The sequence below is a fragment of the Amblyomma americanum genome, chromosome 1, assembly GCF_052857255.1.
Source record: "Amblyomma americanum isolate KBUSLIRL-KWMA chromosome 1, ASM5285725v1, whole genome shotgun sequence".
NCBI lineage: Eukaryota > Metazoa > Arthropoda > Arachnida > Ixodida > Ixodidae > Amblyomma > Amblyomma americanum.
In genome coordinates this window covers 151623275-151646294 of record NC_135497.1, presented here as the reverse complement: position 1 = coordinate 151646294, position 23020 = coordinate 151623275, and the positions used below count along the sequence as shown (strand labels likewise).

Here is a 23020-nt window from a genome sequence, read left to right as displayed (position 1 = left end):
AGAGGTGATAGAGAGTTTATTGCGCGTGTATGCAACCCTTTTTAATCGGCTCTCGGAACTTGGAGGCTATTCATAGACAAGATCACTGTTCAAAATGTTGAGCACGTGATCTGCCTTATCTTGTCTTCTTTTTGCATTTACCAAATTTTATTGCAATATGAGCACCTTTGCTGGCCACTTCATCTGTAGCAGGAGACTGATTGCACACTGTAATTTACTGCTTGAGCTGCTGCAGGAATGGGCTCGGGCCTCACATCTAGCTTGGCGGGCCAGGCCCAGGCTCAGTGAGTGATTATGTAGTGTGCCTGGGTCGGGTCCAGGCTAGAAGCTGTGGGCCTGGACCTGGCTCGGGCCTCAGAATGCAACCTGTGCAGAGCTCTAGTGTTGACAACACGAGTTTTAATAAAATGGTGAAAAAATTTTTAAATGCAATTTTCACAGCAATAAATGCACTTTTGGTGATTGAAAATGTCAGCATACCCAAAAAGAGCCATAGAATAGACTTTTACTGCGATTAAAGATTGCGTGGATTTTTTCTTAGTGTACCTTTAAATATGCTTCCCGCCCATATTGTTTTATTGGTTTCGTGCATAATGTTCAAGGAAAAAGTTTGTGCTCATGTTGTTCTTTCTTTTGTAGGACGGAGGGCACCTGAAAAAAAATATTTCGAAGGAATTCCTCCAACTTTGCTGTTTCATATTTACAAGAGCCAAATCCGATCATAAAATGTAAATCACTTGCTCTAAAACTATACTCATAATTTTGGTTTTTAATATTGTGGTAGCTTGTTTTACATTTATAGATAACGTATCTCGAGAATCTTTAACCAATAGGTATGCATAAAACTCTTGCTTTTTTCTCCATTTTTGCTAACATGGACATCGCTTGTTTTGAAACGAACTCATCAAATATAGGTAATGGATGCTAGACTGAATCTAACATGCTTGAAGAAAATTTTTTGGCACCTATGCTGGTATGTTTCCTGTTTTGTACTGCTATACCTCAGCTTGTGCTCATAGTGGAGAGTTGACACAACAAGCCTTTTTTCTTATGTATGCCTTTTTTTTATAGTGGCAAGGGTTTTGGGTTTGCATATTAGTTGGCTTTGGTGGCATTCTGTGACAAGTTGCTACTTGACATTAATTGCCCATGCTTGAACAGGAGTTGTCCCAGTGCTTGAGCATGCAGGAGGCTTGTTTACGACCAAAACGAGTACTCTTTTTGATGTTCAAAAGGAAGTACGCTTCAGTAGGTCTGCAAGTATGAGCTGGAAGCAATAACTAACTTCACAGGCTGTGTTCCAATCTTTGACAATGCATGCACCTGACTTGGAGCTTTTAAAGAATGTCCGGACTTGGCAGGCCAGTTCACTGTAGTTGAATATGGAGAAGTATATGCTGGGAATTTAGCCTAGGGTTGTGTTGGCCCATGAACTAGCTGACAGCTCAGGGGTCACAGTAAATGGATGCAAAAGCATTCTTCATAGCTCAGGGCAAATGTCTGCGATGGGAATTGGGGTATAGTGCATGTTTTTTGGCCTTTTGCTGTGCATCAATAAATGCATAAAGCATTGGTGGACACCCCAAGACTGAGAAGTCTTGAATTCTTTGTGCAGGTGCAACTTCAACTGGTAAGCTTGCACAATATTTGTCATCGTACACTGCTATGCTTTTTCTTTGTGTGGTGCGACAGACAGCATTAGAATTTACTCTCTAGTTTGTCATGTCAGCATCAAATAGTTAGGTGCATGCACAGGAGAATGGCTCGGATTTCACAGAGCATTTCCTCTCCCGTACATGCAGTCCAGTACATACAAGAGCCACCTGCATCGCAAGCATCCGGGCCAGAGTGACAGCTTGCTGTTTGCGTGCCCTCTGTGCTCATTCCGAACTGTGCGTGAAGACAACTACAAGGCCCACCTTTCTGACCACAGTACTTCCGAGACACAGTCACACAATGGTGCTGCAGCAGCAGCTGCTGCAGAACAATCATCCAGCCTTTCTTCCTCTGCACTTTCCCTGGGAGACATCGTGGGCTTTGCTCAGTCTGCTTCATGAACCACGGCTGCTTTTCACATCTGGTAACTTAGCCTGTTTCTCTTAAATCAAGGTTTTGGGCCATAAAATGCTGCCGAAGAAATTGAATGTACCGAAAGCTTTAGTCTTGTATGGTGTTCATAAACTGTGGGCCGTGTCATGGAACAGTTGTTTTGAAGGACATCAGTTTTAGCACATGCCTAGCTCTGGCTTAGGCAGTAGAACGGGGTATAGTGAAACAAATTGCGTCATGGATATCAGTTGAGTGCAATGATAGAAGTTGAGTAATGATACTGGTTTTTACTGCCTGTTTTTTAGAACAAAGTGCTGGGTTTTAGCAGTTGCCTTCTAGTTGGCCCTACAAACGAGGATGATGCTTTTACTGCTACCACAGTCTCTTAAACATGTCCAGAGAAGCACTGTGTCACAAACTTTGAGCCTGGCTTGATGTGAATTAATGTGTTATGTTGAAGAGGCTGAGTTAGTTGCATTCTACGGAATGCACAAACAGGAATGAGATGATGTCATCTAATGCTTTCGGCAGCAGAGAGGCACTGTGCTGGATGAAGCATCACACTATAATGTAATAGCATTGTCAAAAGGTATTGTTTCCTTATATAGCTTCTGCAGTTGCCGTCTTCTGCAGTTGCCACTTACATGAAAAGGGCAGCCAGCTGTGTAGTGATAGCACTAACAAAAGCTGATTTGTTATGATGGACACATGTGGTGTAAACATCTGCTACTTTTTGTGAACAGTTGTGTAACATTTTGTGAGTGTTAGTCCATCAGCTTTACAGCACCATATGAAAAATTGTGGTTGTGAATTACGTGAAAGTATATATGTGCAAACACAGCTGGGGGCGCAGCAGCGGTCATCTACTGGACCGTCCTTTTTACACCGTGTTGCAGTTCTAGCTCGTTGTCAGCTTGTAGAGCTGGCCTAAAGTATGTCACAACTGTTATGCATTGTTCTCAGTGGTTTGCTTTTGTTTACTTGTGGCATTTTGTGTCTGCTTTGAAGCGGACAGTTCTTTGAACCGATAAGCATTAGAAATTGTGGCTGTACTCTGGCTGTACTGGTTGTACTATTGCATACAGTATGACTTGCAACATGCGAGCAATGGCCTAATTGGTCTGAGGGACCAGCTCATTGTGCCAACATGTGGCACACACACCTGAGAATGTAAAAAGGTTGTTCCGCAATTCCAAAGATGCATGGAGCACATTTCTATGACAGATAGATTTGAGAACATTTATGATTGTCACATAAATTGCAAAACTGAGCAATAGCTTGTGCGTTGTGTGTGTCTCTTCTCGTCACTTCATCCTTGTCTTTTCATGCAGTTTTTTTTAATGAACGAGCACCAACCAGCCTGAAGATGTTTGTTTGAGTATACAGTTGAACCCGGATACATCAAACTTGAAGGGGATTGCAAAAAAGTTCGATGCACCTCTTCTTTAAACCTTTCCTTCATGGTACATTGCAAGGGTCCATCCAATGTGAGACTGCTACCATGCCTTTCCTTTCCTTATTACTTCTCTAACTCATACACAGACGCGCATTTGGTTCCTATGGCAGAGCGAGGACACTCGTGCCTCAAGCTATGTTATGAATCAAGCGTGAAGCACCACCAGTGCAGACAGGCGATACTGCTATCTCCGAGTTTTCTTAATAACGCTGGATGGTGTAAACATCAATTTCTGTCTATGAAATATATGGGCGCAAACTTGCGGATGTTTTTGGGCAGTGCGTTTGCGGGAACCACCCAACATGCTCCCAGTGCATGTTTGTGGGCTTTTGCCTCCAAGTTACATGCAGCACCTGAGAAGCATTTCAAAGTGTTTGGCGGCACCTTGTGACCCAGCTGATGACGGCAAAGGTTGCACAAGTCATGGGCTGAGTTTACTGGGTGGTCACGTGATCGCAGGTGAACGTACGCCTCAGCCGAAGACAAGGATGCTGGGAGAAGGCACATGTTCATGGCTGCATACTCCCCTCCTCCTGTAGCTTTGGCTGTGCTTCCCCCTCACCTTGCTTCACTGCACCCATCTCCCTCCCTTTGTCCTCGCCACATCTCCTCCCCCACTAAACTTAGCTGGTGTTTCTCTCCCCTCCTCATTGTAGCGTTGTGCGTGCTTCTTGTGCACTTGTGGCACAAACAGTGTTAAGCACCACGGACAGACCATGCATTCCTTTGGAGGGTGCTAAATACAGATATTGCTGTAAAAAAAAGTAGGTTATTTGCAGCCAGAGCTGCTAAAAAAATTGATCCACCTAGATTTCACAGGCAATTTTCCTGTGAAATCTAAAAGAGTTGGGAAGTCTGCATTGTGCGTGTCTCTGATCACTTTATCCTCTTCTTCGCATTTTTTTTTTCAATAAACGAGCACCAACCAGCCCGAAGTTGTTTGGTTGAGTATACAGTCGAATCCCAATGTATCGAACTTAATATATCGATATGCAAGAAATGGCGATAACCTGGAAGCGAGAATACATTGCACCCAAGTTAGTGATGGCCATCGTGCAGCAATGTGCCACCCGCCAGCGTGCTGGCAGCGCACCACTCTCGAGGCATTACTAGGCCTAACCTGCTTTGCATCGAAGCTGCTGTGGACGAAACTAGCCGCTGGAGCCACCGCCTATCTTAAAATGTCTAATCCTGCTATCAGTACACTATAAATAGAATAATCACTCACTAAAATTACGGCGCAATTGGATTCTGCAGTGCCTTCGGCTGCAAAGCATGCCACGCGAGGAGCGCGGCTAGGCTTTAGTTAGACTAACTTTACTGCACGATGGCAATGTGGAGTAGAAACTGAGTAGAATAGACCTAAGCCGAGCCTCGAGCACACCCAACGTTCACCCCCTCGCACGTTTTTACAGTGCTAGTGCTGCGATCAGGTGCCCAAGGCAGCGTAGGTGACCAGTCTCCTCGTGCAGAAAATGATCAAAGAGCACCATTGGGAAAAACGCCTTTTGTACGGGCACGGCGCATAGTTCGACATATTGAACTGCAGGCGAAATTGCAGTTCTATATGGAGTACAACTTCCCTAGACTTTTATACGAGATTTTCAATGGGATAATCTGTGTGTCCGGTATAGTTTGCCAAAGGAGCATTGGCTAATGCTTACTATAGCCAAGAAACTTAAATATGAAACTCCAAATTACACAAAATATGGAGGCTGCAACTCTTTTGCTTCACATGTTCAAAGAAGGGAGAAAGCTTGGGGAGTAACACGCATCTTTGGAGTGGCAGGACCCTGTCTTTTTTGTTGTTAGGTGCATTGAATGTCAATTTCACGAGTGTAAGATGGTCATTGGAGAGGTTTGAGCAGGTGTAACTGTGGTTTCTGGTACACTGCTCACTGTAAGCATACTAAAGCTTTAATCAAACATTGTTTCTCTTGTTTAGGTAGTATTGTGCAGAAGGGCTAGTGAAGGGGCTTCTGACCACATTTGGACATTTCACTTAATTATAGTGTGTAGATCTGGTGGTCACGCATGTCTGTCTGTAACGTTTGAGTAATGTGCATTCAGAAAGAGGGCAAAAATTGAAACCAAACCCCCTCATGTTGCCTCTCGATATAGTCTATCCACTCTTCCATTGAAGCCAAAAAGCAGGTTAAGCTGTGGAAGCACAGTACTCAGAAGGCAGCCTCTGAGATTTTGCTGAGAAATACTGTTAGTAGAACCCCGCTTTTACGTTACCAGGTGCTGCGTTTTCCTGGCTGTTATGTTTTCCTGAGCCAGTCCTGACTAAGCTCTCATAGAAACCCATGCAATACAGACTCGGCTGTTATGTCACAACTGTGGCAGCATTCCCACATGCTACGTCGCAAATGTCACTTCACTATAGTGCTTTACCCTGCGCCGTGGTATTTTCACAGCTTATGTTAAACGCGCATGGAAAGGTGACGGCAGACCGGCCAAAGCAGAATTTAAGACACCGTCGGCGTTTTGCCGCCACTGTGTCCGGCATCTTCTGGTATATTGTACTGACGCCGACGCTGAGCGCACTTACTGACAATGTGAGCCTTTTTACAGCCGTTGGTGCCGTTCCATCGCCGCTGCGGCACAAGTGCGAACGACCAAAGGTGCGAAAACAAAACTATGTTGCACCAAACGCCGCACGGGCAGTGCTGTACGTGTAACAGCTGCACGGGTTGGATCCTAAGCATGTTTCTGTCATCCATGTTTTCCTTGTTGCCTGCAGCTTAAATGTGTTGTTTCTAGGTTCTGATAGATGAGGATTCTGTAGAGGGTAAAAGCACATGCGTGCCCAAACTTCACCTGCTTTGCACGCCCTCTCTTTGCTGCTGCCTCCCTTCCACAGACAGCTGCTCAGGTAGACTGAGAACCATCACTGGGCATTTGGGTCATTATGTGTATGCGTTCTGTGAATGCGAAATGTGAGCATGCATTTCACATGTGCTTCCCTGCTACTACGTTTCCGAGCTGGTCAGTTTTTTTTTGCGTGGTCCCGTGAAAAACATACCAGCGGGGTTCTACTATTTACTCGCACAAAAAAAGAAAATTTACTTCCACATCCTCCCCCCCCCCTTAGAAAGCTGAAAATTAGGGCGGTGCAACATGAACTGGTGGGCGAATTGGTCGGACATGGTTCTTGTAAACCAGTGCAACAGCTCGAAGCCACATCAGCACAGTGTTTTGTCCCTTCCCTGTTTGGCTTTTAGCCATTGCGCTGGTTTACAAGAAAAATGGGCGGTGCGTTCATTGTACGATATAAAATATTCAGAAAATAATTCACGTGGTAAGAACGGCAGAAACTACGCTGGTGGAATAAATACTTCATCCATGTAACTCATCTTCAAGATGAAACGCACTTTCAGTGTGGTTTTTGTGCTCGAGAGTGTAGTCGGCAACTTTTATCTTAAACAAGCATGTGTAACTCGTGTAGTGGCCCATAATGCTATCCAAAGAGAGCACACAACTAGAGTTCTCTCTAGCAAAACTCACAGAATGAAGTGCATAGCTGACAGCAGAGGGGGTAAACACCAGTTAAGCACCAGCAGACTTGAAACCGGAGAAGCAAAAGAGGGAATATGGGAGGACAAGCAGTTTGGGGTCTGCTGCAGGTTGTGAAACTTCCTCCAGCAATGTACACTGTAAAGTGTTCTGTGGCTTCATTATGTCCAACATTTTGAGGGTAACACATAACTGAGTACAGTGCCTCTGTTCGAGCTGATGTTCAACTGTCGTACGCTAGGATGCTTGGTTTTTTTCTCCTTTCCTCTCTTGTGTTAGCACTGCATCTGTTTTTTCGGGACCTTTATCTGTTGCCATTTCCAGCATTTTCTTGACGTTCATGGTAAATCATTGGCTTGATGCCACAGGGGGGTTACTCTGTGGTGCTTGCACTCACTGCTGTAAAGTTTGACAACTGTGATCTGAAAAACGGCAGTGTTCAGTGGTATTGAAATGTGTTCCTTGCACAAGCAAGTTTATGAGTAATTTAGTAATCTGAGCCATGTGGGGTGAAATGACTACAGTAGTTTATCATTCCTAGGAGGCTTTGGACTTGTGAAGGATTTTTTGTGAATATCATGGCTCTTGATTGACTATATCTTGTCAGGGTCTACTGTGATACCTGGCTCTGAAAGTATGTGTCTGGAGTATCTCGTAGTTCTTTCCCTAATAACGCGCTTCCTCTTGTGCAAAGTTAGTCCAGCCTCTCGCTGTGCCCTTCAGTATGAAGCAAGGTTAGTGGTCATGCTTTTCGAGACTGTCCAGACACTAAGATGTCGTCATTTATCTCGATGACTCCCTTTTCATCTGGAAGAACTTGTTGAATGCCATCTTGGAAGGCTTCTGCATTTTCTCTTGAGGAAAGCCTTTTATATCTTCACAGTTGGCAGGAGGTTGCGCACATGGTTGCAGTATATTGCCATGTATAAGTCGGCCGCTCCAACTCTCAGCCCTCACTCTTAAAAAAAAAAAGTTAGCTTGATGTATAAGTCGATGTCCTCCTTCCGCTCCCTGCATGCTGTTCTAGCTAGATAAAAAAGAAAAGAAATATGTGCCTACGGTGTGCTCTTTAACATGCAATTCTTTGTTTCTATCCTTTCTCATCTTCACTTGTGCCAGTTACTACAGTTGCAAACTTTTCCTTGAACTTTTTAAGGCAACATACTTTCTGCAGGATGGCATCGCAGCAAGGGTGCAGCTACAGTAGAATCTCAATGTTACGATCCCGGTTTATATGAGTTTTGGGGTGATACAATTCACTAAGTGCCCTGGCGAGTGTGCATTGTGTGTAATGGGCAGAAATTCAGGTGTCGCGAACAGCCCTCCACCTTACTGTACTGCAGATACTGCGACCGCGTGAGCCACAACTGCATCCTCAAACACTGAGTACAAAAGGGCTGAAAATTGGGTGAGTTGGTGCGAATTCATAGTACTGTGGCACCACAAGGACGTAGACGGAGAGATGACACTTGTGTTGTCGTCACTCCATCTACGTCCTTGTCCTTGGGGTGCCACAGCACTATGAACACTGAGTACTTGCTGTCTGTACATAACTTGTGCTGGGATCACCAGTCACACAGTGTGCACCACGAGCAGCGAGCGGCAGCGTACGGCCGTAATTAAACCCCATCAGCCGAAAACAAATTTGCGTAAGTTCTTGGGTGATACGAATTACAAATTTGGGTGATACAAATTTTTGATGGTACGAAAATTTTTTGTGACCCCGTGAGATTTGTACGATTGAGATTCTGCTGTATCAGTACCAGATGCTAATGATGCAATTGCAAGGCTAGCAGTCAGAGGCTAGTGGAGATCAAAGGCAGTAAAACGGTACGGCTTCGATGCCTTTCTGGCTTGTCAATGGTCCTGTAGTATTGAATTTCGACATGGTGCACGCTCTAAAGGTTACCAAAAGTCTGCTCTCATTCTATCTGTCGCTTGTCCGTTAAAGTGACTGCCATGCAAGCGTCTGGGTAATGGCACGCAATTTGAATTTTCGTTAGCGGAACCGACCTGTATATGAATTTTCTTTTTTTTTGCCACGTGGGCCTTCATATATCATGTCAGGGACGGGAACCAGCAGGAGGTGCATAATACCCACGACTCGGCCATACCTGCTAAACACTGCAAATAGGTAAGCTCCGCTTATAGGTTAACCGCTTCATTTCTGATGACCGTTTTTGGTTTGGTCGGTTAATGGGTATTTAAAGTCCCAAAACGACTCGAGCTGTAAGGGACGCAGTAGTTAAGGGCCCCGGAAATTTCGACCACCTGGGGTTCTTTAACATGCACTGACATTGCACAGTACACGGGCCTCTAGAATTTCGCCTCCATTGAAATTCGACCGCCACAGCTGGGATCAAACCGTTTCTGAAAAAGAAAAAAAAGGCCAACTAATACACAGCAATATATGGCATTTGTCGCAATGTCGCAGGGACTTCTTCGTTCTTGATTCACTTGACGAGCACATGGCACTCAAAGGCCATTTTTTTTGTCAGTGGAAAATGGTTCTTTAGTCTTGAAATCGTACCAGTGCACCAGTGAAATTGCGCCTTGCTTTTTGTCATTCGTTTTCCAGCACTGAGAAGCAGTTGTTTTAGCTTTGCTTTCTAGTCCTTTTGTGTTTGATTGCATCCTGTGGGCTATTTTCGTTCTTTCACCATATTCATTTGCTGGTTCCTTTCTGTGTCACATCTTTATTGCACTGTGCACTGTCTCCTCGGGAAGTGTAAGTATAGCACAAATTTAAATCTGCTGTTCATGTGGTACCATCCTGTCCAGCTGGGCTGTTTTGATAATCACGTTTTATTGTAGTGTACTCTGTGACCTGCTGTTGTGATGTGCTGCTTCCAGGAGGGAGGGGAAGATGCACATCTGGCACGAAAAACAAACTGTAAAATAGACTTATGATGTAGGTTTGTATCTGTCTTGGAGTATACCGGACAAATAGGTTGCTTTCAAAATATAGCAGCTTGGAATGGAAGAAGAGAAACTGTCTGGTATTGGAAATGGCTTTGAAGTGCATGATGATAAGTGGTAATTCCATTATTTGCACGTCTTTTTTTTTTTTATACAGGAGTGTGTTTCTCTGATGGTTATGGTGTCACACATGGGCCAAATTTAAACAATATTTTTCACTAGAGAGAGTTCAGGGGCCCATTAATGTTATAATACATTCAGCATGTTGCCAAATTCAGGTGTGTGAGTGACTTATGCTTTTCTGGAATTAGGTGCTAAGGACATACATTGGATCAGTGACCTATCATGTTCAATGTTATGTTATTAAATGTGACAGTGTTTATAATATACATGGTAGGGCCAGTTTTTATCTCCCGTGTTTTTGAGCAGATGATGTGCGAAAAACATTTATCATCGGGTGAACAAAGGAACTGCAGAAGAAAGTACAACCGCAGGTTTGGAGCCTGTGTCGAAAGGGAAGAGGGCGGTAGGTGTTGTATGAGCTGGCACTTGAGAGAGGAGAAAAGGAATATTTGTAGTAAAAAGGCCTCTCAGGTGCTTCAACTTGTATATCATTTCCATGGGATGAGACGTGTCACCTTATGCTAGAATTGTGTGTGAAAACTGGGCATAGAGAAGAGAGCTTGAAGCCCCAACTGGGTACAGTTCAGTGCTGTCAGAGTTACCTATATTGTTTCACATGGATAGCTGAATTGGATGAGTGCAATGGGTTCTTGAGGGGAAAATGAAATTAATACATATTTGTGTGCTCTAAATGCAGTTTGTGTGTTGGTGCCCCAGAAGGGCGTGCATTTGTTGTTAGTCTCCTGCTCACTATATTAAGCCATGGTAACATGTTTTGGGGTGTGTCAGAGCTGTGCATTGTGGCAGTCAAAACAGTTACAGGTAACTTGCTCAAATGTCAGCAGAAGTGCATTCATGTGATGTGTTGAAAAGAGCTACTGTGACAAGGTTGGAGCTTGACCATGTCACATATTCCCAGTGTTGCTAAGAAGAGAAACCATTAGACTTAACTCTGCATGGCTGCAACACAGTGTGGTGGAAACTGCTGCTCGTTGGCGCATGGATGTCAAATGTGGAATGAAACAATGTGCACTGTGAGGCAGGGGCTGGCCATTGTAAGGCCAATGAAGCTACTCGGTATTAGGAGCAAAATGATTTAAAGCATGGATATTAGCAAGCAAAACAGGGCCTGCATTGATATGCAAAGACGAATTCAGAGTGGTTTCATAATTCATAAATGCTGTCCCATGAGTTCGGCTTTGGTTGCAGCCAAAAAGGTGTTTTTAAGTTTTTCTTTTTTTGTGAATGTCTATCAGGGTAGGACCTGTATTTGAACTGTGATTTTTGCAGGCATACAGTAGCAACCTGAATCAGCTGAAGTTCTTGTAACGGTTCAGAGACAGCACAAAATGTCAGTGAACGACATTGAGATGCATGTTGCTACCTGTATGATGACTGCTAAGCATGATAATTCTCTAATAATATGGGTAAAGTTGTTATCAACAGACTCAAAAGCACCTTATAATCATTGATGAGTTGCTTCTCCATGTGAACATGCCTGGGCACTGCTTTGGGTGCCATAATGTCATCTTAGTCATATAGGAATCACGGCCACAAACAGGGGTTACTGAATTAGCTTTGCTTTCAGCACCCTGAGTTCACAAAATATGCATTCTTCCCTCATTTGGATTTAAATGTTAGTGGGTACAGATTTTGTGCCTTCTTTTTTAGTCTCAACTGAACTGCCACAACTGCATCTGCTGCTTTCACCAATTGGTGCAAGTGTGGTGATGTGCCTGAAAGCTCTGTCTTGTGCATTTGATGTGAGGCATCACTTAAATAGGGTGCTTGGCAACGGCTGCAACTTAGGTCAGAGATAGACTCTTGTGTGACTTGGCAAATCGGGTGGCCTCCTCAGTTTACGGTACTAATTCTTGAATTCCTATTGCTTCTTTAGTGTGCCCTTCAAGCTTTACGAGCCTTTTGTGCAGCTTTTTCTTCAGGATAAGAATTCTGCAATAGTGTCATGGTTGTGTTTCATTTGCATTTTCTTGGAATTTGGTGGTTTGCTTTGTAGTCATTTCTAGTCAGTGTTTGAATCGCTGTGTTTGATATTTTTTTTTTTGAAGACTACCTTTCTGTACTTTTCTTATTGTTACCGGAATAGATGCAAGAGTCTGGGCAGGTGTTTGGCTTTGATTTGATGTAGCATGCGATTAGCGGGAACCCATGACATGCAGATCAACATTCAGTAATGTTCATCTGCATCTGTATTGTAAGTGCGTCATGCAAAAAGAGTTTCTTTTTTTTTGTGCTCTTGGGATTCACTTTTTGTTTGTGTGAGATTTAAACCACCCAGAACCATTGGGCTATGGCACCAGTACATATTCTTACTGCACATGTCTTGCCAGGAATTTGTGGCAGTGCTTTATGCATTATGAAATCCATGTGGTGTTTTAATTCCCCCTCCAGTGAATAAGTACATAGAAAGGTGATGACTGTGCCTTTAAAAATTGCAAGAGAAATATACACTGAGCACTACCTCTGATCACAGTTCTGCATCATCAAAAACTATGCCTGGTGCATATTGACACTGTGATTTTATAACAGCTCTTGTTTATTTCAGCTAAAACACGCTTGCACACTTGAACCTGTCACCCTGCTGGCCATTGAACAGGCGCTTGCCACTGGACAGGCACTTGCCACTGGTGTGCATAAGCACACCAGGATATGTTTTGAGCCCTGCATTGGAAGGCCAAAAGTGGCGGAACTCTATCTTGAGGTATAAAAATAAGTTGAACTAATTGCTGTTAGGTAGTCATGAAAGCAACAAAGAATAAATTGGGCATTGAAAGGAACTAGTTGTTTGTAGTGAGAGACAAGGATGGCACTGTCATGACCTCTTTGGATATGATAATTTAGCAGAGGAATTCCATAAGGATTCATACTGCAGCCAAAATAATGGTACTGAAGTTACAGATAATGGTGCCGAAGAAATAGAAATTTTGTTTTTAACTGAAAAGGAAGGAAAGAAAGCCTCACAAACAATACAGAGTTAAAAAGCAGCTAGAGAGGTTCAAGTAGCTGCATATCCTTTTGAAGGAAGTCGAACCTCGATATAACGAATACGGATGTTATGAATTATTGGCTATATCACACACTCTTCTAAAATATCTTTAACAAACATGCAATTTTTATTGTACATACCGAAGGCGGTTGGCCATAAAATGGATATATCGAACACCCAGCGCCAAGCGGTGCCCGCCTGGATGACAGGTGGCAGGCTTTGCCGCACTACATTACTGACTGGTGATGTCGAGGGAAGCGTTGACGCCAAGGTTTGCATTTTATTTCGCACTAGTGCTCTTATCGACAGCAGTAACCATGTGAGCTACAGCAGCGTGGAGAGTTTGTAGCCCAGCGGTTGGCATGCATTCATGCTTCTCGCACGCGTCGGCAGCGCCCCGTAATGAGCAGCATGAATGGTTGTATAATCTTGCGGTAACTATCCTACGTTCAGGTGATGAAAAGGGCGATATCGTTCGCTCTGGCGTACCACTTTCCCCGCGACATAGCTGCAATGCGAGAAAACCACCCTAGCTGGCACTTGGCCTGACGCAGTTGTGTGCTGGCAGTGCTGTGCGGGGAGGCCAGCCTACCTGGTGCTCGTTTTTTGTTGCTGTTTCGAAATTGCTGCGAGCACCTTTGAAACGTCGTTAAAACTTCGGAAAAGATTTCTTTTCTCTGGTAAATATCTCCTGAGTTGCCGTCTTTTCACTGGCCAAAGCGTTGCTCTTTCGTGCTTTTTGACGAAATTTTATATTCCGAATCTCGACTATACGTAATTATTTTTTTTTTGCCTGTTCGCAACACAAGGTTCGACTGATAAGAAAGCTTGCAATCATATACACAGCATGCCTCAAGACCTCAAATGTACCAGGAGCACAGAAGAATGGCTAACGTAATACTAATTCATTAGAAGGGTGATACCAAAGACTTGGAATATTATAGACAGATTAGCTTAATATCTGTCACAAGGTATCAACTAAGGTAATTGCTGATAAAATCAGCGCAATGTTAGACTTCTATCAACCAAGTGGAGAGGCTGGTTTTTGGAGCTAGTACTCCACTATAAACCATGTTCATGCCCTCAGTCAGGTTAGAGAGAAATGTGCAGATTATAAAAAGTCCTTATATTTGATTTTTATGGATTACAAATGAAGCGTGTAAGTTTGCAATAAAATATCTACTGGGACTTCATAGCAGCTGTAGTATTCCACCTGAATAGTAAAACAATACCAGTCTGAAAAAGTGTCAGTCTGGGAAACGCAGTCTTTTTGGTGTTGTTCACTGCACAAAGCACGAAATGTATAAAAGTTAGGTATAAAAGCTTATTCGATTCAGAGCTGGTTCACGGCACCAATCCTGAAAAAGTGTCAATGGTGCCAGCGCAGTGCAGAACCAGTTCTGTGGTGCAGGTGCAGCGCGTCAGCAGTGGCTTTTGTGCGACAATTTTCAATCGAGCGCATGCAGGCAGGTCTTGTCTGCTCGCCGTGGAGGTGTTCAGTGGTTCAGTTCTCACGTGTATTTTTTGTGTGCAGTCGCTTTCGTGCATAACGAGACTTGCGTTGGCCATGGAGTTAGCCATGGTCGACGACAAGGACATCACATAGTTCCTTGTTATGGAGTAGTTCTACTCTTCCGACAGTGAATACGAGGAAACCGACTCCTGTCTTTAGGGGCACCGAGGAAACCGACCCCTTTACTTCAGGAACCACGAAAGAAATAAAAAAAATTGCAACCATGAGAAACTCGTCACCAGATAGGCGCTGCCGCTGTGTCCCCAGCATTTGTTACAGTTTTCAGCGACATAAAAATTATGTACTGTCGCTCAAATTTTTTGCCTCCATGCATAATATGCGGCTCACTTGAATGCTGCAGAGAATGGTCACCCATGTCCAGGAGGCATGACTTGCCGTGCAGCTGAGCTACGGAGATGTGTCATTTTTACTGCAATGCCTCTGAAGTACGCAGTCAATGCAGTGATGGCGTGGTGAGGCTTCATTCTCTTCGTATCGGCCTTATTGAGAATGCGTTGAGCGACTCTTAAAAAAAAGAGGGGGCACGTGAAACCTTTGCTCTGTAACAGTGGCGTCAACTGCTGTACTTTGTGAAGGCTCGAAGGAGGCTAATATGTAGGACTTTCCACAGCAGGTGTCATTGGCATCCTTTTCCCTTCTCTTTCTGAGCTCGTAGCTGAGTTTTCCTCTTGCCCTGGCTGTGATTTGCTTACTAGTCGACCCCCGAGTTTGAAGAGCGCGATTCTGAAGAAAAGGTCGACCTATACACAAGGAAATATGGTAGTTTTTTTTTTTTTTACATAGAGGGCATCAAAACTTCAACCAGTTCTTAGTACAGAAACTCCTTTAGAATCATTTAAGCATTGCTATGTCTCTGTTTAGCTGTTTTTCATTATTCAGATAGTTTTCTTTCAGATGTTTATGTTCATCACTTTGTCCTGAGCATAAAGGTCTCTTTTCGAGGCATTGAAAGCACATCAGGGAGTTTACATCTATTTGGGCTCTTTTTTTCTTGCTCTGTAAGAGTTGAGAATGGTCTTAGGTGGCATTTTGCTATAGGCGTAGTATGCGTAGTACGGAAGATATTTAGCCTAAATCAGCGAGCAGGCAGGCACAATTTTTTAAACAAATTATCATTACTTCTATTTGTGGCTGACCTCTGCATGGGAGAAATACAAATAAATTCGTGTTATTAACTTCAAGAAAAAAGTAATCACCTTTACGTTTGCTTTTGTATGTTAATTTATGCGAACATTTCATATTTACCCTTTAGTCGGGAATCTGACATGGAGGTTACTACTTAACAGTAGACTTTACTGCTGTTTTATGTACTTATTGTCTATATATTTTCTTTTTTGTTGTGTATTGATTGATGCAACTGAGACAATATCACCAATATATAATTATAAAAAATATACACATACTCGCCTCGTCTTGTGCCTGTCCATTGGTTATGCAGACAGTGATCACGTGTATTAAAGACATTGAATCTGCTTGTCAAGTCCATCCCGGCTTCAAGAATTCTTTCAAAATTGCAGCAAGGTTGGTTCACTGGTTTGAAACATCCACCGTGATGGTTTACATCTAAGCATTGTGTCGGTAGCTGGAAATTAACAGGAGCTGATATTCATGTCTTTACATTTAGAGTCTTTAGAGTGACGATTGCAGTGGCGTCTACAACTGAGTCACAGTTCATTGTTCCCTCTATTGTTGCCATACACATCACCTTGCACTTAAGTCTTATCCTGGAAACTGCCCACAGCAGCTATGCCACCACATTGGGTTTTGCCAATTATAATGACATCTGCTTAAGCTCCAAAAATTGTTTGTGTACTTATGAGACTGCCCTTCATGTTTTCATTTAGTTGTGGCATTTCTCAGGTATATTATGTCAATTTAGGTTTTATTTGTGATTTCTCTATAGCAGGGGTTCTCGAGCTGTGTTCCACAGAACCACAGGGTTCCTTCGAGGGCCTTTTGGGGTTTCCCATGCACCTAAATCCATGCATGCCTCAATCCCCTCCCCCATGTTCTTCCTTTATCCACTTCATTTTGGGACTAATTGCACTGTAATTATTAATTCCAGACTGTCACACTGCACTAGTCAGCTGGTGTTTTGGCCGCTCTAGCTAATGCGCACGACCTGGGTAAGTGCGTTACTGACAGACTAGCGGCGTGTGAAAAATGAGGAATCGCGTCGAGGCGTGATGTTTCCTTGACCCAGTGGGACATCGATTGCTGGCAGCAGTCAGCACCTTGATGGCTGGATGACCAGCTGACTATCCCTATCCAGACTGTCACACTGCAGAGCTGTTCATTATTAAAGGGACTCGGAAATTGTTTCGAAGATTGTTAGTAAATAAATTTTTTACATGTAGAACGAAGGCTCCATTCCAAGGCTCCTTGGAACATAGCCTTGCTTTTTAAAATTCGCAGGCTGATTGGTGTGCGTGTAGTGACAGTTTTCGGAACTATTTTTCTACGAGTTCTGTGTCATTAGTATGGTGATGGCATGGTGAGCGACAGGCCACCAGAGGCTGCCATTCGCTCCAGCCACGATGTCACGTGTACATTTCCGGTAGCCATGAAGTTCGTCTGCTCGTGTTGCTGCGTGAACCCCACGGACATGTGCAAGTGAGGTCACTGCCTTCGTGCACATGTTTCAGATTTTCCGCTGCCGCATCTTTCTGTCAGTGGTTCCAAAGTCATCCGTTATGTCTTTTGCGTCCGCTCCGGGTCTGTTATTGCCAACAATGACAGATGAGAAAGAGGAGATAAGCAATGAGCGAAGTATGTGTGGGGAGACCAGGGCTGTAGCCCCCAGTCTGTTTAGTTTATTTTCGTCTGGTGTCTCGGTGTGTATGAGTTGAAGGGGGAGAAGAGGAGCATCATTTTTAATCGCCAATATCTTCGGTTTTAATGAAGCCAGCTCAAAAATTTTTGCAGTGGGGTGATGTGTTATGGAATACATATCGCTCACTTGCTTTACTTCTGAAAGTCCTTGGGGTTCCCTGAGGCTAAAAAGATTGGGAACCCCTGCTCGGCAGGAAAAAATTCGCTTTGGTGCATTACCTCACCAGGTTATGTGATTTGACATATTTATTTGATTTAGATAATGTTTTTTATTTGCACTAATGAAGCTGATTTAAGCAAGGCCCATGCTTTGTTCTGGAAAGATATATTCCAGAGGCTCCTTGTAGGCCTTTTATTGCTGCCCTATGTGGATGAACTCACAAGAACACCTGCCACATCTATGGGGCCAAAGGATTGTGATGTATTGAGTTGTAGCTAAGGTTTCAGTCCTGTGCGCCTACAGGAAGACGTAGGTGTCATAATTTGGCAGTGTAAACAAAAGCTGTAGTGTTAGGATTCTGAACTATCTTCTACATGAGTAGGCTTGGGAGTTAAAATCATCAGTATCAGTTTTGCCATTACATACTCTACCGAAAGCAAACAAAACCAAGTTTTTATAGCTATTCCTGTTCTTACCTTATTATTATTGTCAGTCATGTGCAGTAACAACTGCAGGTGCAGATGCATTTTTAAAAATATTTTCTGTGAACAAAAATTACTGTACTGCCTTGTGGCGCCTGCAAGCGTAGGTGGCACTGAAAGTTTCTGTCACGAGATAGAAACTTTTGAAGCAGACAATTTCAGTCTATTGAAATAAACTCGCTTCCTCGGCCTTTCTTGCTTCCACTGTGGTAGCAATGTTATAATTACTATTATTATAGGGCAGACTGCGGAATGTAAAAAATTAAATAGTAGACAGTGCAGGTAGAAGAATGCCTCATTGTGCTATATAAGGAAATACTTTTGGTACTGTGTTATAAGATTTCATTGATGCTTTGCCCAATCTCTGCGTAAAGGTCCACATTTTGGGCACATAAAATGCATTTTCTTGGCTCTTAAAAAAGTTCTGTGGTGCTTTTTTTAACTATTTTAACATGTTTCACGCTGATGATGCTGCACATGCTTGTAAAAGTGATTCCTGGAGTCCTGTATCTCTGTTGACCTAGTCTCTTTTTGCAACTGAATTGTGGTGCAAGTGCCTTCCAGTAATGCTGTCATGCTGTTTTTATTAAACTTTGGTGACCTGTCAAAAAGGTGTGTCGATTGCTTTTTGTAGATGGCCTTAGACACCAAGTACATGCCATGGGTATGGCTCATGTGTTTGCATCTTAGCTGTGTGAACCATTGCAGTTTAAACGTTCAGAATTGGCAGCACTTCTTTTTAACCATTCAGTCATAACATGTATTTTTTATGTTCTTATTGGCTGTATCATTCTACTGTATCAAACATACTGCTTTAATTTTGGCAGGTTTTTGCTGAAGAGCTAGAACATGACCTGAAAACAGCCGAGAGATTAGTTTGGTTAATTTTACTCTGATGCTTGTGATTATTTCCTAACTCCAAAACGCGAACTCAGCCGTTTTTGGCAGGCTTGATTTGATGGCAACAAATTTTCAAATGCATCTAACATGAGGCATACAGGCATACATACATTATTAAGGCATACATTGTCTAACATTGAGGCATACTGCGCTTGTTTGTGTTCCCTTCCTTTGTCCCTCATTCTTTCTGTATTGTGCTGCAATCAGTCTCCACCACAAGGCTGATCAATAATAGTGCAAAAACTCTGCAGCTGCGCTGCTCTTGTGGCAATTTTGCAGCTTCTTTCTTTTGTGTTATATTAATTGGGTCAAACCTGAAGCCATCTGTGTGTCCGGCTGGAAATGAACAGTCTCACTATAAACTTGCCATAGCATTCTTATGCTTGATGTACTCGTAGAGCGCAAGCCTGCTCCCAGGAAAAAAAAAGAAATTATTTAAGGGAACACTGATTTTCTCTATGGCGTTGGCCATGCACTGCAACTTGAGGCAAGATGACACCTTTTGCTCTAGTCAATGTAAAGCATGAGCACGGTTGGTGCGGCCATTGTTTTCATCTGCCATGCAGCCTCGTAATTATGTTTCAGCAGCAATATGTGCAGCAGAGAAGGAACCAATATATTTCTTTGAAAACATGGTCCTCATGTGGAAGAATACACTTCGATCATGACCATGGAACACAGTTCATAGCAAGAAGCATCTGCTGCCTATGCTTAAATGTCTTTTCTTGGCTCTTTTCACTCATATATTTTTTAACTTCATTTTTCTCGCAGTATATAGCATTGGGTATGCATTTAGTGTCCCACCCAAGGAAAACAAAGTGCTGACAAAAAGAGGGATGAGCATGTGTTTTCTGTGCGTGAACTACTGCAATGTTCTCAGGACCATGTAGTGCGGACATTTGCTGCTGAAGGCACAGAAGGAAAGATTTAAATTGCCAATTCAGAGACTTCAAGGCAAAGTATTTCTAAAAATGGCAGTTTACTGATGTTTTGCTCGCAAAAGTTTAGAAAGGCATGAATTTCAATTATTCTGAACCTTATCTATGCAGTTCATGGATTATCGTTTACGGATTGAAAATGTACAGATTTTTTTTTTTCCAAGCATACCGAAGATTGTCAAATCCTCGTAGTATTATGAAAGTTTCATTTTGCAGCACATTTCTTGGAACATGTTTACAGTGTCAGTTTCCACAGATGCAAGAGTGGATCCAAGCCAGTGGATCCAGATCATAAGATCCGTGGCACTTTCTCTAAAATTCTTCTGAAAGTTGCCTTCAGGAGCCCGTCATCACAAACTTGATGAAAATGCAGGCAACTGCCATTTGATGTTGTTCTTATTTGAGCCTACCAGCAGATGAGCCTCTATTAAGTCCAGTGCTTTGTAATACAAGCACACATGCACATTTTTCTTCCTCTCCCCTCTTTTCACCACCTCCGTCGGTGGCCTTTACCGCGCAGTTCGAGGGTCCACCCAAGATACTGCACTCTTCCATTGCTGATATTCTCTGCCAGAAATTTAGCACGTCGCAGTGCTATGTTACACTTATCAATGTTGTAGCATGCGGCGGGCCTAGTTAGTGATTTCACTAGCAAATGGAGAATGCGTGCATGGCTACATGTGCCACGTGAGCACAAATTGAAACGGGATCACTCCACTACATACAGCGACTGGATTCCCTACCGCTGGCGTGGTAAGCGTATACAAAATGATGGTGCGAGAGTCCACAACGTATGCCCCCGTGCGGCATGCCATCACTGGGCTTCGCATGGCCGGCGCGCTTCTGCATGTGCAAATGTTAGATTGTTGGTTTGTGGGGTTTAATGCCTCAAAGTGGCTCAGGCTATAAATGACGCCATAGTGAAGGGCTCCAGATAATTTCGATCACCTGGGGTTCTTTAATCTGCACTGACATTGCACAGTACCCGGGTCTCTAGCATGCGACCGGTGCAAGCATGATCGAACCCACGTCTTTTGGGTCAGTAGCCGAGCACCATAACCACTGAGCCACCGCGGTGGCTGCAGATGTTAAGGGTTGTGGTTGTTTTGGACGCTCTAGCTAATGCGCATGACCTGGGTAAGTGCGTTACTGACAGACGAGCGGCGTGTGAAAAATGAATTGCGTCGAGGCGTGATGTTTCCTTGTCCCAGTGGGACATCGATTGCTGGCAGCAGTTAGCACCTTAATGGCTGGATGACCAGCTGACTATCCCTATCCAGACTGTCACACTGCACAGCTGCTCATTATTAAAGGGACTCAGAAATTGTTTAGAAGATTGTTGGTAAATAAATTTTTTATGTGTAGAACGAAGGCTCCATTCCAAGGCTCCTTGGAACGTACCCTTGCTTTTTAAAATTCGCAGGCTGATTGGTGTGCGTGTAGTGACAGTTTTTGGAACTATTTTTTTACGAGTTCTGTGCCATTAGTATGGTGATGGCATGGTGAGCGACAGGCCACCAGAGGCTGCCATTTGCCCCAGCCGTAATATCACGTGTACATTTCCGGTAGCCATGATGGTCGTCTGTTCGTGTTGCTGCGTGAACCCCACCACCAGCTGACTATCCCAGACTGTGGTAGGGACAAGAATGGGGAAAGCAGAACTGGCTGCAAAAGATGCGGGATATGCCATATGCGCAGCAGCGAGCTGGGAGAGTCCTACACATTAGGAACACATAATCGTGGGATTATGTTGGCAGTGCGGTTAGAGCATATAGTTTTGATGTCTGGCCTCCGTTTGGCCTCGCGTGTGTCTCAGAGGGATAGATGAACATGGCACATGCAGCCAGGCAAGTCGAAAAACTGACAGAGGCGCAACAAGAAGAGCACCAAAAGGCGACACTAAGAGCAGGGCTCTGCACTTCGCAGTTTCTTTTTGTCATCTGTGTTCATCTTTGGGTGCTCCTCTTGTGGCTGCTCTGTCAGTTCTGAATGCATCAAACCTAGCTCATTTCTTGTACTTGGACCATGGAGCAATTAATGACTTGATGAAGGGTAAACGTACTCGCATTGTATTCACAGCTTTTGTCAAAAAGACACCTGAGCTTCTGGGCCTAGCAGTGTGGCTCGTTTTGCATTGGCAGGGTTTTAAATATCTCATAAGTGAGAGTAATCTCCGGTTTCGCCCCTCCAGAGCTCGGGACCCCTCCCTCCAGAGAGGCAAAATGTGTGGGCTCTGAATTTTTTTACAAGAGTTGTACGTACTTTCATGTTAGCTTCATTACAATTCAATATATTACATGACGCCTTATTCTTTGATTACTGGCACAAGTTTCCCCCTTCCCCTCTTTTTTTTTACCCAGTTGTACGTGTGCTGATTTCAAAACGCAACTGATTCGTAGATGACGCACATCACAAACCATGCCCGTCTTTTCTCCGTAAAGCTGGCTTCTCTGCTTACCGACTCAAAGTGGGGCAAAGCCATCTTTTTTTTTTTTTTTTACTAGGAGGGAAATGAAACTAGGAGTATGTCCCTCGTTTCATTTACGAGTCCTTACAGAAAGTCATGAGACAGTGTGGCCGCATCACATGCCTAAACGCATTAAACCAACTGGAGCGCATATTAACTACGCTTGAGTATTAGAATTTCGAGCACAAATTTGGTCGGAACACTGCTCTGCACTAAGTTAAATCGTGAGTCATGCTAACATTCAAAAACAACTTTTTGGTACTTCCATTTAGCTGTGCAGCGTTGGAACAGCGGAAACAATTTCATTCTTGGAGTTCAGAGCTCGTTACAGAACGGTCGAACAATCCATTACCCCTATGCTTTGTCCACACACACACACACGCGCGCGCGCACGCGCGCGCGCACGCACGCACGCACACACACACACACACACACACACACACACACGCACGCACACACACACACACACACACACACACACACACACACACACACACACACACACACACACACACACACACACACACACACACACACACACACACACACACACACACACTCTCTCTCTCTCTCTCTCTGATCGTGGATACGGGCATCGGAGAGACAATGTGTTCGGGCTTCTCCACTGCTCCGA

The 23020-nt window shown here is 43.7% G+C and overlaps 1 protein-coding gene across 3 annotated transcripts in view; it reads left to right on the top strand.

The window, feature by feature from the left end:
* Positions 1-18707, top strand: part of LOC144113949 (uncharacterized) — a 49983-nt gene extending 31276 nt beyond the window's left edge. For 2 of the 3 annotated variants that reach the window (XM_077647363.1, XM_077647364.1), the window contains one exon: positions 1803-18707. In XM_077647363.1, coding sequence (XP_077503489.1) covers positions 1803-2057 — 255 coding nt within the window. In that variant the 3' untranslated portion in view covers positions 2058-18707. The remainder of the gene's footprint in view (positions 1-1802) is intronic. The other variant, XM_077647365.1, reaches the window with a different exon arrangement.
* Positions 18708-23020: the final 4313 nt, after the last annotated feature.